We start from the raw sequence: 13,648 nt of genomic DNA on the forward strand, positions 1-13,648 counted from the left end.
AAATTGCTGCCACTTTTTTCAAATTTCTCATCACTAATCAAATGAGGACAATGTGGATGTAATGCTGAGAAGAGAGAGTGCAACGGCGGGCTTGGCGGTGCGGTGGCGGTGGCAGCAGCGGCTTCGGCGCCTGCGGTTAATCATTTATTGTATTCTTGATTTTTTATCACATTCTCAGACTCATAAACGCTGTGAATGGTTCACCGCATAATATGCGGTGAACCATTTACCGTGTGTTAGCGGCTGAGAGTCCCGACCCTTGACCAGGTCAATAATCCTCCTGGGGAAGAGCGTCGGGAATGATGAGCGGCCGCGGATGGTGACCCTCAAAGTTTGTGCCCACGACAGATCAAGCGATTCGGCCGATGAGGGATCGAATCAGCCGGGTTCGAAAACCTCCACAGTAAATTCGTTTCGGCGGGAGGAGCCGAATGAAGAGGGAAAGCCCAGAATTCGACTGGAAGACGAGCCGAATGGCTAAACAACTTGAGCTCTGATCGGCGAGAAGAGTCGAAAATGAATTTCTATTGAACAGACGTACAAAAATAGGAGAGTGATGCCCGTAGGGCAGACAGACTCCAAGTAAAAGAACATGGGAGTGATGCCCGTAGGGCAGACAGACTCCAAGTAAAAGAACATGGGAGTGATGCTCGTAGGGCAGACAGACTCCAAGTATAAGAACAGGGGAGTGATGCCCGTAGGGCAGACAGACTCCAAGTATAAGAACAGGGGAGTGATGCCCGTAGGGCAGACAGACTCCAAGTATGCTTAAGTTACGCGAGCTACTCCTACGAAAAGCGATAAATGCAGGAAAGAAAGATGCAGGAAAATAAAGGTGGTCTTTTGTGCGCAAGGGCGAAGACCCCTTTTCAGGGTATCGTATGCCTATTTATAGAACCGCCCTTGCATTAGTTATTGCTTTTGCATGATCAGCCACTATCCCCTGATTCGTAGGACCACCTTCGGCCGATCGGAACCGCTCGTAACTGCTTGCGGTTGCTATAACTCCTCGGTCCAGCGCGGCTCGTATGCGTCCGGTGCACTCTAGGTCTACCGTTTTAGCCGTCTTACCGATATGGACCCAGCGTGCCAACTGTTCGCGCCTAACTGGCTCAACACCGTGTTTGACCAGTCTTCGCCTATCTTATTTAAAGCCTACTTTTATAATAAAATTGTTATAAAAATTATTTTTAAATTATAAAAATTAATAAAATTATTTATAAATTTAATTTTGTATAAACAGTTTACTCGGATTTTAAAGAGATCCGCAGCGATGCCTAGCCGCATACCCATGCCTAGCCGCATACCCCCCAACTAGCCAAATCTAAGATTATATATCCCAGCGCCAACGCCGCAGGGCCAACCATCATCGTGCACGAAATGGTTGCTGCCTACTCCTCCACTGCCGCTCTTCCTCCACGCCGACTCCGTCCGCGCCTCTCTATCGAGAAAGAAGAAGCCGACGATCCCGTTGGCCGCAGTCACCTCAGTTCCAATTCCATGTCCGTGTAAATTTCTTTCTTTGTGCGTCCTTGTAATTAATTTCTTCGGCTAATTACTATTCATGCTCTATTTCTTTTCTTTTTATTCTTTAAATTGCTTTTGCTACTCTTTGTTCTCAGAAAGCAGCGGCGATCTTTGCTGCTGGTGGAGAGGTATCGAGACGGCATTGTCAAGAGGTCGGCGTCTAGTTCTTCTTTCTTTTCTTTGTTTTATTTTGTCAGCTCTTGCTAACCCTCGAATGCTGAATATTGCTTTCCCGAGCAAGTAATTCCGCCAACAATTTTAATTTTTTTATTACCAATAATGAATGGAGACCCTCCTCAACCATATAGGCTTTTTTTGATATGACCACCTCAACTTATATTTTAGGTTAGTGACGCTCTTCAAATTTTTATTTGTTTATTATTTATCTGTTTGAATTGAACGATCGCAGTCAAAGAAATTGGGTTTTTTTTTTTTTTTTTTAAATTATATATTATCGATGATTCTATCAAATTTAATAGCTTAAATTGCTTTATAGCAAATAGAACTTAAAAAATATCGTAATATGGCCATCACATTTAACAAATTTTTTAATTTAACTTTCTGTGATAACTTAAATAAAGATTTTTGCAGTTTAGAGGTTGTCAATAGTAAAACATATAAAGTTGAATGATCTTCCAAAATAGCCTGCATTTGAGGGAATCATAGTACATTTTAACCTTTTTTCTTTTCAGTCAGTATACTAATTTTCCTTTTGTAAAATCTGCTGTTTGCATGCTATCTTGCTCGACTCTAATTTGAATATATCATATACTGTTAGTTTCTATTTCATTTTCCATTATCTTAAGCATATATCTAGCACCACTGACTTAATTTCTTTGGTTGAGATCTGCGTCTTTGCAACCTTAAGATAGTTGCTTGCTACACAATTTACACTCATAGAAAGGAAAAGTCCTCACTTTTGTTTGGTTGAGCCCTTAAAAGTAATTATTGTCCTTGCATCTTTCTTTTGACTATCACACACAACTAAGAGGATAATTTTCTTTTATCTTAAAACAGAAATATGCTCTGACATTCAGTTTTACGTAAACCTTCATGGTACAAAATATTAATGATGCAACCGAGAAGATAATTTTCTTTTCTTAAAGGAACATCCAATTGATAATACCATTTGTTTCTATAGGTAGCATATTTTCTAATGTTTAGAATTTTCAAATACACAATCTTTTGTGTTTTTTCATATTACTCATTATTTATTTCTTCTAGCTTGTTTTTTTTTCTTTTTTGTTCTACATATATAGTGAAAAGATTCAAAATGAAAGTTTTTAAAATTTATTATTTGTATAGTGCAATTGATGTGCCCTTGAATTCCTGTTGCAATTTTGATTCATGATAGACTAAATATTTAACTAAACCGAAGTTAATAGACAAAATCTTATCCCTTGTTATTATCACATATTATTAAACCTCTTTGGCTATTTAAATGAAGATCTTGTAGAATTATTTCTTGAGATTTATAACTTTGTTAGATTAAAAGGATTTGGAAGTTGTAGTTGTCTTGATAAAATATTTGACTATAGCTGTCTCGACAAAATGAGCTAGGATTTAGAAAGGTGGAACCCACACCGACTCTCTTTCTGCACATTGATGTAATAGGATCCCTACATGGAAATAATTAGCATATTATTGGGAATGTACTCGCATCATCTTGTAAGTAATAGGATCCCTATATGGAAATAATTAGCATATTATTGGGAACGTACTCACATCATCTTGTAAGTACTAAGAGAGCCATGATATTGAAGCTTTATATGAAACAAAATTTAATTCTCTCTATAAATTTGTCACACCGTCCGGCCCTCTTTCGTAATACATTTTCAAAATTTTTTGATTGAGAATCAGAGTTTGCGGAAGCCATATATATATATATATATTTGAAAGCCTTGTTCGGAACACGTACAAACCCGCCACATTCTATGTTCAAACAAACAGAGTTTCCTTTATACATGCACGACGTAGGGATACAAGCAACAAGCACAAACAAAAAACAGATGATCCACAGAGTTAATGACAACAAATGGGAGAGATATCGGAAGTAAAACAACTACAACTGCACAAATACTATAATGATCCAATACCAATGTTTAAAGTGCCGTGGCACAGGGGTGTGCTGCTGCCTGCCTGGCACGGTACGGCACCGGCACGTTTCTATGCCGACACATGGTACGCTTGCGTGCCGATGGATACGCACGACCTCTTACTGACATACTTTGGCACGGACTTATTTCAGTTGTTTTGGTTCCAATAAGCTCTTATAATGTTATTTTGAAAGATTTAATTAAATAATTATGAATATTTGCTATGTATAGCTTACTATACTTATCAATTAATATATTTGTAAACGAGTTGAGCTGGAATACTATTAATGGTATTTGGGCTCTTTTGCTATCGATTTTTCAGCCGTTAGATCTATATTTTAATCAATTCGATATACTTTAGATTATACTATTCAACCAATCACCCACTCAACCCTGTGGAGACCACTACTAAATCCTAGGAGACCATTATCATCCTAGCCCTACAATTTTTCATCCAAGAGTTAACAAGTCGATAGCAAAAGAGCCCAAATACTATTAATAGTATTCCAGCCTAATTCCATACTTGTAAGCTTTTTTGTAGGTAAAGTACAACTACACCTGATGCAGAATAAAAATTTTTATAGGTTAGAATTTTAAAAATGTAAAGACATCTTTCTTTCTTTCTTTTGACCATATTACAGTTTTCTTTTATAAAATACAAAAACTAATTTTTAAAATAAATTTTAAATTATTTGAAAAATTATTTTAAAAAGTATTTGAAAAAATTATTTTTTAATTAAATTTTTCAAAAAATTATTAGATCTATCAAAAAAATTAAGCAATAAATTATATGACAAATAAATTAAATAAATTTAAGTATCAATTGATTTAATTTAGTTTTTAATTTTATCAGTATTTTCAATCTTCTAGCGCAAAAATAAAATTTTATATTTGATGTGGCTCAAAATTTGTTTATTGAGATTGATTTTGTGTCACGCCCCGAGACCGCTACCGATTTGGTCCGGTTCGGGCGCGTCGAACAGACGCCGGACGGACAACACCTCCCCTGTCCGCCCAAGGCTAACATCAAGATTGGGTACAACAAGTGCTCAGGAAAAACCAACTTGAATACATGCACAATCAAGCAACAACAGCGAGAGCACAACCAGTACTAAACAACCAAGAGCAAGTATCACAAGTAATAAATAAGTGAGTAAAAAAGAGATACTAATCTATTACATCCAATCACTTTAATACACTTGATTAACTTTACATTCTTCCAAACCATAAACATAAGTTTACATTTCTCCCAAAAGCACCTCACATCCTATACATCATCTACTCTCAGGTACAACTGGTAGCTCTAATGCAAATGGGAAGGAAAGCTACTACGAGCACTAGGGCGCTATGCCTTTACCACGATCCTCGCCGGGGGTACTCGAGCTCGGCCCTGCAACAAAGTGGGGTGAGAACTATTGTCCATAGTTCCTAGTGGGTTCTGCCGCCGACTCCGCCGATCTCCCCACTAGGTCTAAGCAGGCATAGTAAGACAGATAGATAGATAAATAAGTATGAAATAGCAACGACATAATAAATAAATGCAAGTATCCTACTATGCCTCAATCCAAGATAATGCATGCATGCGCTACATAGTAAAGGCCAACTACCAAACTGCTATGCTCAACAAGGCTACTTGTTCATTAGTTTACCTAACCACTCGGCTCGCCCAAGGGCTTGCCCACAACTCATGTCTCTAATCCCATAGGTGAGGAGTCCCAGCCGCTCGACTCACTTGAGACCGCCTGCGGACAGCTAGCCGCCGTCCTATCGTGTGACCAAACCTCCGGAGTGCACAGCTTGTGTGGAGCGACCACTACAAGCGTAACAAGCTACGCGAGCACGATCCAATCCTCGTCAACTGAGGATACCCTACCAACTAGGGTTGTCATCATCATGGAATCAATGTATTCCTATACTCAGCATCCTAGTGTTTCAACTACACTAAGGTTCTCATATGCCACTCTTTCTTGTGTTTACATTAACTAGATGCTACTCATTATCATTTAAGAGTTCCCAATACAATAACCTATACATTACTAGGTTCTTTTCCACAATTACCATCTCGTTATAGGGTTTCACATCGCATTATATAAACCTCTAGCATGCTAGGTACAAGTGCTAAACCAAGTATACTACTCTACCAAAGAGCATGCAAGATATAGAACCAACCCATTATCTATCACCCTATAATGCAAGATAGCAATATGCGACTTGATCAATCATGAAACTCAGACATAGGGAGCAGTTCAACTGCTTCGGGATGGCACCACCCACCTGTTGGCGATGCTACGATTCAAGGAACGGAACTCGGAAATCTCCTAGGACATCGCTTCGGCCCTCCGAGTAGAAACGAAGCCGAAACGCCCTTCACTTGGCAATATCTCCTAACCGACTCGACGAATCGTCGAACCGTCGCCGCCAACGCGTTTAGATACCTAGCAATTAGGTTTACGACCAACCAAATGAGATCAAACTCATCACTTTCTCAAAACCCCAAATTGGAGCCCTAGATTGCAATTAGTGCAATCTACCTCAACAAAACCCTAGATTCATGCTAGAATCCTCTCACTAACCTCCTAGGGTTTACCCAAAACAAGTTCTAGAGCATAGAACCCAAACCCTAGAAAGATGCCATTATAGGGTTTAGAGCTTACCTCCAAAAGCCTAGCTCCAAGCTTGAGGAAGAGGAGAAAAAGATAATCTCCTTGCTCCAAGCTTCAATCTCCACCAAGCCTCCTCTCCTTTCTCACTTCCTAGAGAGAGAGCAAGAGCTTTAGAGAGAGAGAGGGAGAAGAGTGTTTAGGTTTAGTTTTGGAGAAGGAATGAGAAGAGAGAGAGAGCAAGAACTCTCATATAGCCTCCACTCATGTAACATATGCACTAAACCCCCTCAACTTTGTCGCCTTGTGACAGCCCAAAATGGGCATTTTCGTGGTACGGGGACCGGTCCCTCTAAGGGAGGACCGGTCCCCGAGAGCAATTTCTCAGGCTGAGCATCAGCTCAGTCCCTTGCACGCTTACGGGGACCGGTCCCCTCCCTGAGGGACCGGTCCCCGAGAGCATAAAATCTGCAGTTTGTGCAGATTTTACACAATTGCTCTCGCGGGTCCTCCTCAATGCACTTTTTGCATTTTTGATGACTTCGGCTTTTCCGAAGCATAGCAAGTCGACAACAAGTCGATTCTAATCGAAGTTCAACTCTCGGATTTCGAGAATTCACTTCCTTACATTTTGTTCCCTTAATTCGCCAAAAATTCGCGGTGCGGCAAATTTGATAAAATAATTTGTGAAGAAAAAATAGATATTTGTGGTGGAAGCGGAGGGCTCGGACAAATCTTTTGTCTATATATTGATAAACAAAAATAATTAAATTATAATTTTTTTTTTACTTATCTAATAAGTAAATTTTTGATTTGCAATGTTTTTGGGGGGGGCGTGGAGTACCCAGAATGCTTTGGATATCCCAAAGAACAAAACAAAAAGAAAAAAAAACAAAAAGAAAAAAATAGCAAAAAAAAAAAATAGTGTGTTGTGGCACGTTGCGCCGTGCCGCTGTCTCATGCGGTACGGCGCTGCGTGCCGCGGTATGGAGGGGGATCCAAGACCCTCCCTGTACCATGCCACCATCTTGGTGGCACGGTACGTGCCGCCGGCACTTTAAACCTTGTCCAATATTATAAATTAACTAATCTCCAAAATTTTATTATAATCTAAACAACTACAATTGCACAAATACTATAATGATCCAATACTATAAATTAACTAATCTCCAAAAAATCTAAGTCGCTAACTATTGAACCATGACAAAAGTCACAAAACACAAGGTAGCCAACTACCAAATAACCATCACAAATAGTATATGAACTATGGACTAGAATAGTAAATTCGGAACTAGCAACCAAAATCCATAGCATGGGCTATCTAGGAGTTAATTAATCACGTCCTTACGTAGCACCTTGACTTTCACCGCCCTCAACACCAGTAAAAATAGAAGGGTGAAAAACATATAAATTGTTTTCTTGTGATTACAACTAGCCGCAGAAGGCAAGATAACTGTAGGATAATCAATTGAGATATAAGAATAACTGAATATAGTAGTATGACGGTAAACAAGTAAGAGTCATGGAGTAAAGTTGATGTAGGTCAAATAATGAAAACCCTGATCTATCTTGCTAGTGATGGGCCCAAAATCTATTTCGAACCAAATTTTAGAATTTTTCAGAAATTTGGGAGTAATTTTCAAATTTTTATTAATTTCTAAAGATTTTAATAAATTTTAAATCAATTATTGGAATTATAAAAAGGAGAAAAACCCAAGATGGAGTATGGTTGGAGCAAGAAGGGTTTAGTACAGTTTTTTTATTTGTAACTTTTTAAAAGAAAATTAAGAGGAAATTGAAGAAAATAGCCGATAAATAGGGTAAAAGTCAAAAAAAAAAGTTTGTATAATTTTTTTAGAAAATTGGAAAAGCAAATTTTAAAGAAGAATAAGAGAGAAATAGAGAAAAAGAGATAAGATGAGGAAGGAAAGAGAAGATAGAACCTTTTTAGGAAGAAGAATGTGGCCAATGCGCATAGGAGGTGAAGAAGAAGATACAACAACTGCGGTCAAATCATAAACACCAAACTATTTGATCATAACTCATCTCTAAAATATAAAGCATCGGCTATATATGTAGCCGTCAGAGTATATTCCTAATTTAAAAAAAATCCCACGATTTTAGGGATTTTTCTAATTCGAACATATCTAAAAAAATTCCAATCTATTAAAAATAACTAAAACAAATTAACAAAAAAATAATTCCAAAAATAAAAATACAAAGTTTTAAATTCTAATTAATTTCCTGGTTGAATCAAAAGTGTTGAGAATTAATTACTATAACCGAGAATCATCCATGTAAGTGCATACTGCAATGAAGATAACTAAACGTAGTAGCGAAATAATAAGTGAATAAAGGTCATGAAATAGAATATAAAGAACGTCATTACTATAATCAAACCAAAGTACTATGTAAGTGTGTCAATCGAACAAACAATCTAACAAGTAACTCAATCCGTAGTCGCTATGTTGGTCTATAAACCTCAGGGAAAAGCTACAAGTGCCTTGAACCTAACTTGGGGATTGTTTGACCCTTTTTTTTGGAAATAACACACTTTGTCAGTGGCCAAATCGACTAGCATACATGAATGCGCATATAGCGATGGCAGATCATTGCTCAAATAATCAAACCACGGTGCTAAGTTGCAAAATTCGTGTGGAGTAATCTGCCGACCAAGAAAGTCAAGTCTCATGGAAAGAACCAATCGACCAAGTAGGTCCATCTCATAAAGCCAACCAAATAGGTCAATCTAATACAGGCCTATAATTAATATATAACCATACCACTCTACATATCACATACAACCAACCACATAGATCTTGCAATAACCGTTCTAACATATCAATTGGTGTGAAAGCCGAATAGTTTTGCAAATAAGATAGCGATGCAGGTATAACCGATTTACTCAGTAAGATTTGTGATATAAGTATAAACCAAGTAGAACACAACTTTATCGACATCCAGATTGAAACGCCCACTTATGCTAGGATAAACCTAAGTCCATGACTCTAGCAAAGCCTCTAGGTGTAGTGCTTGAAAAGGCGCAAGGCGCAAAAAGACGCAAAGGCCTTTTGGAGGCTAGGCGTGAGACACACCACGAGGCGGCTCCTCAATAAGATGAGGCGCACATCTAATTAAAAATAAAACACTCTTAACAAGCCTAATTTAAATGGATATTCTGTGACGCCACAATAGTCCCACATCGGATGGTGTAAGAAGGGCAAAAGAGCATATCTCTTGGGTTGAATTGATGAAAATACGTAGTACAAGAGATAGGTCTACTATAGTAACAATGCCTACTATAGTAATACTACAACTAGGGTTATATACCATATAATCCTACTCTATATATGATAATAATATATGGTATCCTAATGTACTATAAGATACTAAATATATCCTAACAGATGGGAACTCCGATTGTCCTTGGGTATATAAGAGACCATGGACACTAGTAAAATAACCGGGCTTAAGCATTTTGGGCAGGTGGTTTGGGCCCAACAAGTTATTATTGCTAGCGGGTTGGGTTGTTATATATTTTACGCTAAAAAAATTCCAAAACAACCATATAAAAACAAAATAATCATAAAAAAGCAAAGAAATCACATATCTAAATATTCTCAAACTAAAAAAGAAAAAAATTTTGTTTCAACTTTTAACTTAAAAGTGCTAGCTGTTGATTCTTGCTTCTTGCCGCTACTGTTTGATGCCATTTGAGGTTGGAAGAGAGAACAACCAAGAAAAAGGGGAAAACATGTTCAAATTAGGATTTTTTTTTTTTTTCAATTCCTTAACATTTTAGAATATATTGAAAAAAACTTAAGACCCCAAAATCTATATCCTAGACCCATTAAACCTAAATATAACGAGGCACATTTGAGGTGCGTGCCTCGCTCCTTGAGTTGCCAACCAGCCGAGGCCCACTCCTCGTGTCTAGGCACTAAGGCATGCCTTTTCAAACACTGTCTAGGTGTCACGTGAATCTAGTTATAATCACCAATTCTCATTATCAGTCTTTACGTGTCTCCATAACACTAACCGACATGCCTAACCGCATTGAAGTGCACTACGACACATTTGAAACATCGATTTTGCAATCCGACTTTAGAAACTAGACCAACCAATGACTGATTCTCGAGTCACAATAGATCCTTCACTTTCCTGAACACACCTCCTTTGGTGTCGAGATAGCCGCACCCGAAGCGCTTGACGGTAGGAACTAAATGGCCGCAAAAATAGGCCACAACAATTTTGTATTGCACTGATTTCGGTGTTGGAACTAGCTGAACGTGCCTCGCCTGTACACTGTTAGTTACAACCAGCAAAGAACCCTCGGAACACTCCACGAGTTCCGAAATCGATTGCACGAACAATGTATTGCAGTGGCGCAATTCGGCAACTAAAGTCCTGAAACTACAACATTTCGGTGGTGGGATAGCTAGAAACATGTGCAGCTCCTAGGGCTACGAAATACTTCAACATCGAAGCTCTGGCCAGCAAATAGTATCAAAATAGCTAACTTATTGTCAAGAATGTGAAAAATTTCTTACATCAGAGTAGTTAACTTATCACAAAAATGTATATCTCACACAAGAGTGCTTATGCATGCATATTTACTATACAAGCTACCACATTGCATTTATATGTTTTGAAGCGATCCAACCATTTCGGAATAGCACAACCTACCTCCAATTAGGGGCCGTTTGGTTGCATGTAGTTGCAACTGCACTGCAGTTGTAACTACATGTTAATGCAAATTTCGTGTTTGGTTTGATGTATTTAACTTCAACTGCTGCAGTAGGAACTGCAGGAGGAGGTCCAACTGCAGCAGTTCGAACTACCCACAAATTGGCCGCAGTTCCAACTACAGTAGTTGGAGAGAGTAATTTTAAATAAAAGGTATGCTTACCTCCTCAATATTTTTCTTTTTTACATTGGAGGTAATCTCACCATTATATATATAAAATAATAAAATTTTAAAAATTATTTCTCAATTGCATGCAACCAAACAAATTATTTATACTTGCAGCGTTTACTACTACATCCAACCAAACAAGATTCATGTAGTTATAACTACTGTATTTTCAACTGTATACATCTTTAACTACACTACATTTATAATTACATCTAATCAAACGGTCCCTTAGAGTTCTACGCTAAGAGCATGCTTTCTCTGTGCAATCATTCAAGCCTAAGGCCCAATTTGACCAAAATCTTTCAAACTTGCCTAAATCCCTCAAGTGATGGTCGTAACCTCATCATACTGTGAATTTTTATTGTCTTTGAGTGAATCTACCCCTCAATTAGAGTTTCTAAAGGTTAGATGATTTTTAGACTTTCTAGGTATAGAAGCCCCAATTTTGTCGTAGGTTTTCTATTTCTTAGAGAAATTCTCAATCAATTTGTAAAACTTTGATATCAAATAGTTTAGATCTCTGTAGGGTTTCCCAAAATACCATTTTCTAGGGTTACTTCCAAATCCTAATTCAAAACTCGAAGAACTCACCTTGACACTTTGCTTCTCTTGCTCCTTGCTCAAGAAGGTTACTCCACTTCTAGAAGAGCTCCTCTACTTGCTCTTGCTCCAAAATCTCCAATCTAGAGGAGAGATTGCTAGGTAGAGGGAGAGAGAAGCTAGAGAGAAAGGAGAGTAGGTTTAGAAAGAGAAAGGGGGTTTTCTCTTGTTGGAAGAGGAAGTGAAGGAGAAGAGGGGGCCTGTGAGGGCCTTTCATAGATGGACACAATTTCAACTTAATCTCCCAAAAGAGAATAATTGCACTTTTTATTAATTGCTCCTAGACCATTGGAAGTCCACACTTCCCATAGGAAGTCTGGATCTGGAGGTACTAGCCGAGCTGCGCAGGCAAGGTTTGTACCTCCCAGTTGGGGTCCGGATCTTGAAAGTCTAACTCTACTTTTATGCAGCAGAGGTCCGGACTTCCTATTGGAGATTCGGATCCCGAACGCCTACTATTGAATTTACAAGCTGAAGGTCCCGTCTTTCTCCTTGAGGTTTGGACTTGAAAGTTGGAGCCTGAATAGTCACTTCAAGGTTCAGACTTTCTCGCCAAGGTCCAAAGCCCGAAAGTTTGGTGGTTTTGATGCGCTTTGCTCTAGAAACTTTGTTTTTGCGTAGTCTTTGCTCTAACCCTAATTTATCAAAAATCCTCTAACTCTTCTTGAATACTTTCATATTCAATTTTGTCTGCACTTTGTCCAATTTGGCGAAAGTTTAGTACGGTATGTTGAAGTTCAGTATATTACATTCTCCTTTCCTTAAAAACTTAAATTCATACCTCAATTCGACTTGTCGAAGAGGTGTGGGTATCGTTCTCGCATCGATCTTTCGAGCTTCTATGTGACTTTACATTCAGCGTGATTGCTCCCTTGAACTTTAACATACGGAATCATGCGATTCTGATGTTCTTTCTCCTGGCTAGCGAGGATGCACATTGGGAACTTGTCATACGTCATATCATCTCGTAGTTCCAATAGTTCGTAGTGAAGGACATGAGTAGGGCCGTGCAGATACTTGCGGAGTGTAGAAACTCGTGCAAGCTTTGGTGGTAGTGCGAGCTGATATGCCATTGCGATCACACGCTGTAAGATCTCATATAGCCTAATGAAACGGGGATTTAGTTTCCCTCGCACTTCGAATGCGATTCACCTCTCTCATAGGTGAAAATTTTAAGAAAATGTGGTCTTCTATTGCAAATTCAACATCCTGTCGATGCTTGTTCATGTAAACTTTCTGTTGGGCTTGCGCCGTTAATAATCGTTGACGCGCAATGCGGACCTTATCTTCAACGTCTTGCAGCATATCAGCACCTAAAGCTACCCTTTCGTCGATCTCACTCCAATATATTAGAGACCAACACTTTCTCCTATATAAACCTCAAATGACGCCATTCCTATGCTCGCTTGGAAGCTGTTATTGCAGGTGAATTCTGCCATAGACAAGTGAGTATGCCATCTTCTCTTGAAGTCAAGAATATGCTTTATTATTCTTGCCATTCCTATGATCTGTATTATTCCTATGATCTGTATTATTCTTGCCATCTTCTCTTGAAGTCAAGAACATGCTTTATTATTCTTGAACCTCAAATGATGCCATTCCTATGATCTGTATTATTCTTTCTGACTGACCGTCGCTCTTATGAAAGGAGGTGCTAAAGTAGAGCAGTGTGCCAAGAACATCATGCAAACTCTTCCAAAATTGAGATGCGAATCGAGAATTCTGATTTGACATAATCGGCACTGGGATTTCATGGAGACTATCTCGTCGAGGTGAACTCGGGTTAGCTTGTCTCTTGACTACGTGGTATGGACTGGAAGAAATGAGTTAAACAGACCGTCTAGATCGCATCATGACCTCCTTGTGATCGATGTAGTCCAACAATGAAGTCAATTGCGATGTTCTCTTAC

The 13,648-nt window shown here is 38.6% G+C and overlaps 1 protein-coding gene across 12 annotated transcripts in view; it reads left to right on the top strand.

Annotated features, from left to right (window-relative positions):
- LOC109720035 (protein root UVB sensitive 5) overlaps nt 1,279-13,648 on the top strand; it is a 78,521-nt gene continuing 66,151 nt past the window's right edge. For 11 of the 12 annotated variants that reach the window (XR_002218851.1, XM_020246893.1, XM_020246895.1 and 8 more), the window contains exons 1-2: nt 1,279-1,508; nt 1,623-1,679. Coding sequence is in view for 11 of the 12 variants with exons in the window: in XM_020246893.1 (XP_020102482.1) it covers nt 1,381-1,508; nt 1,623-1,679 (185 nt within the window). In the remaining variant the exon portion in view is untranslated. The remainder of the gene's footprint in view (nt 1,509-1,622; nt 1,680-13,648) is intronic. The other variant, XM_020246894.1, reaches the window with a different exon arrangement.

This window comes from Ananas comosus, linkage group 14 (genome assembly GCF_001540865.1).
Source record: "Ananas comosus cultivar F153 linkage group 14, ASM154086v1, whole genome shotgun sequence".
NCBI classification, from domain to species: Eukaryota; Viridiplantae; Streptophyta; class Magnoliopsida; order Poales; family Bromeliaceae; genus Ananas; species Ananas comosus.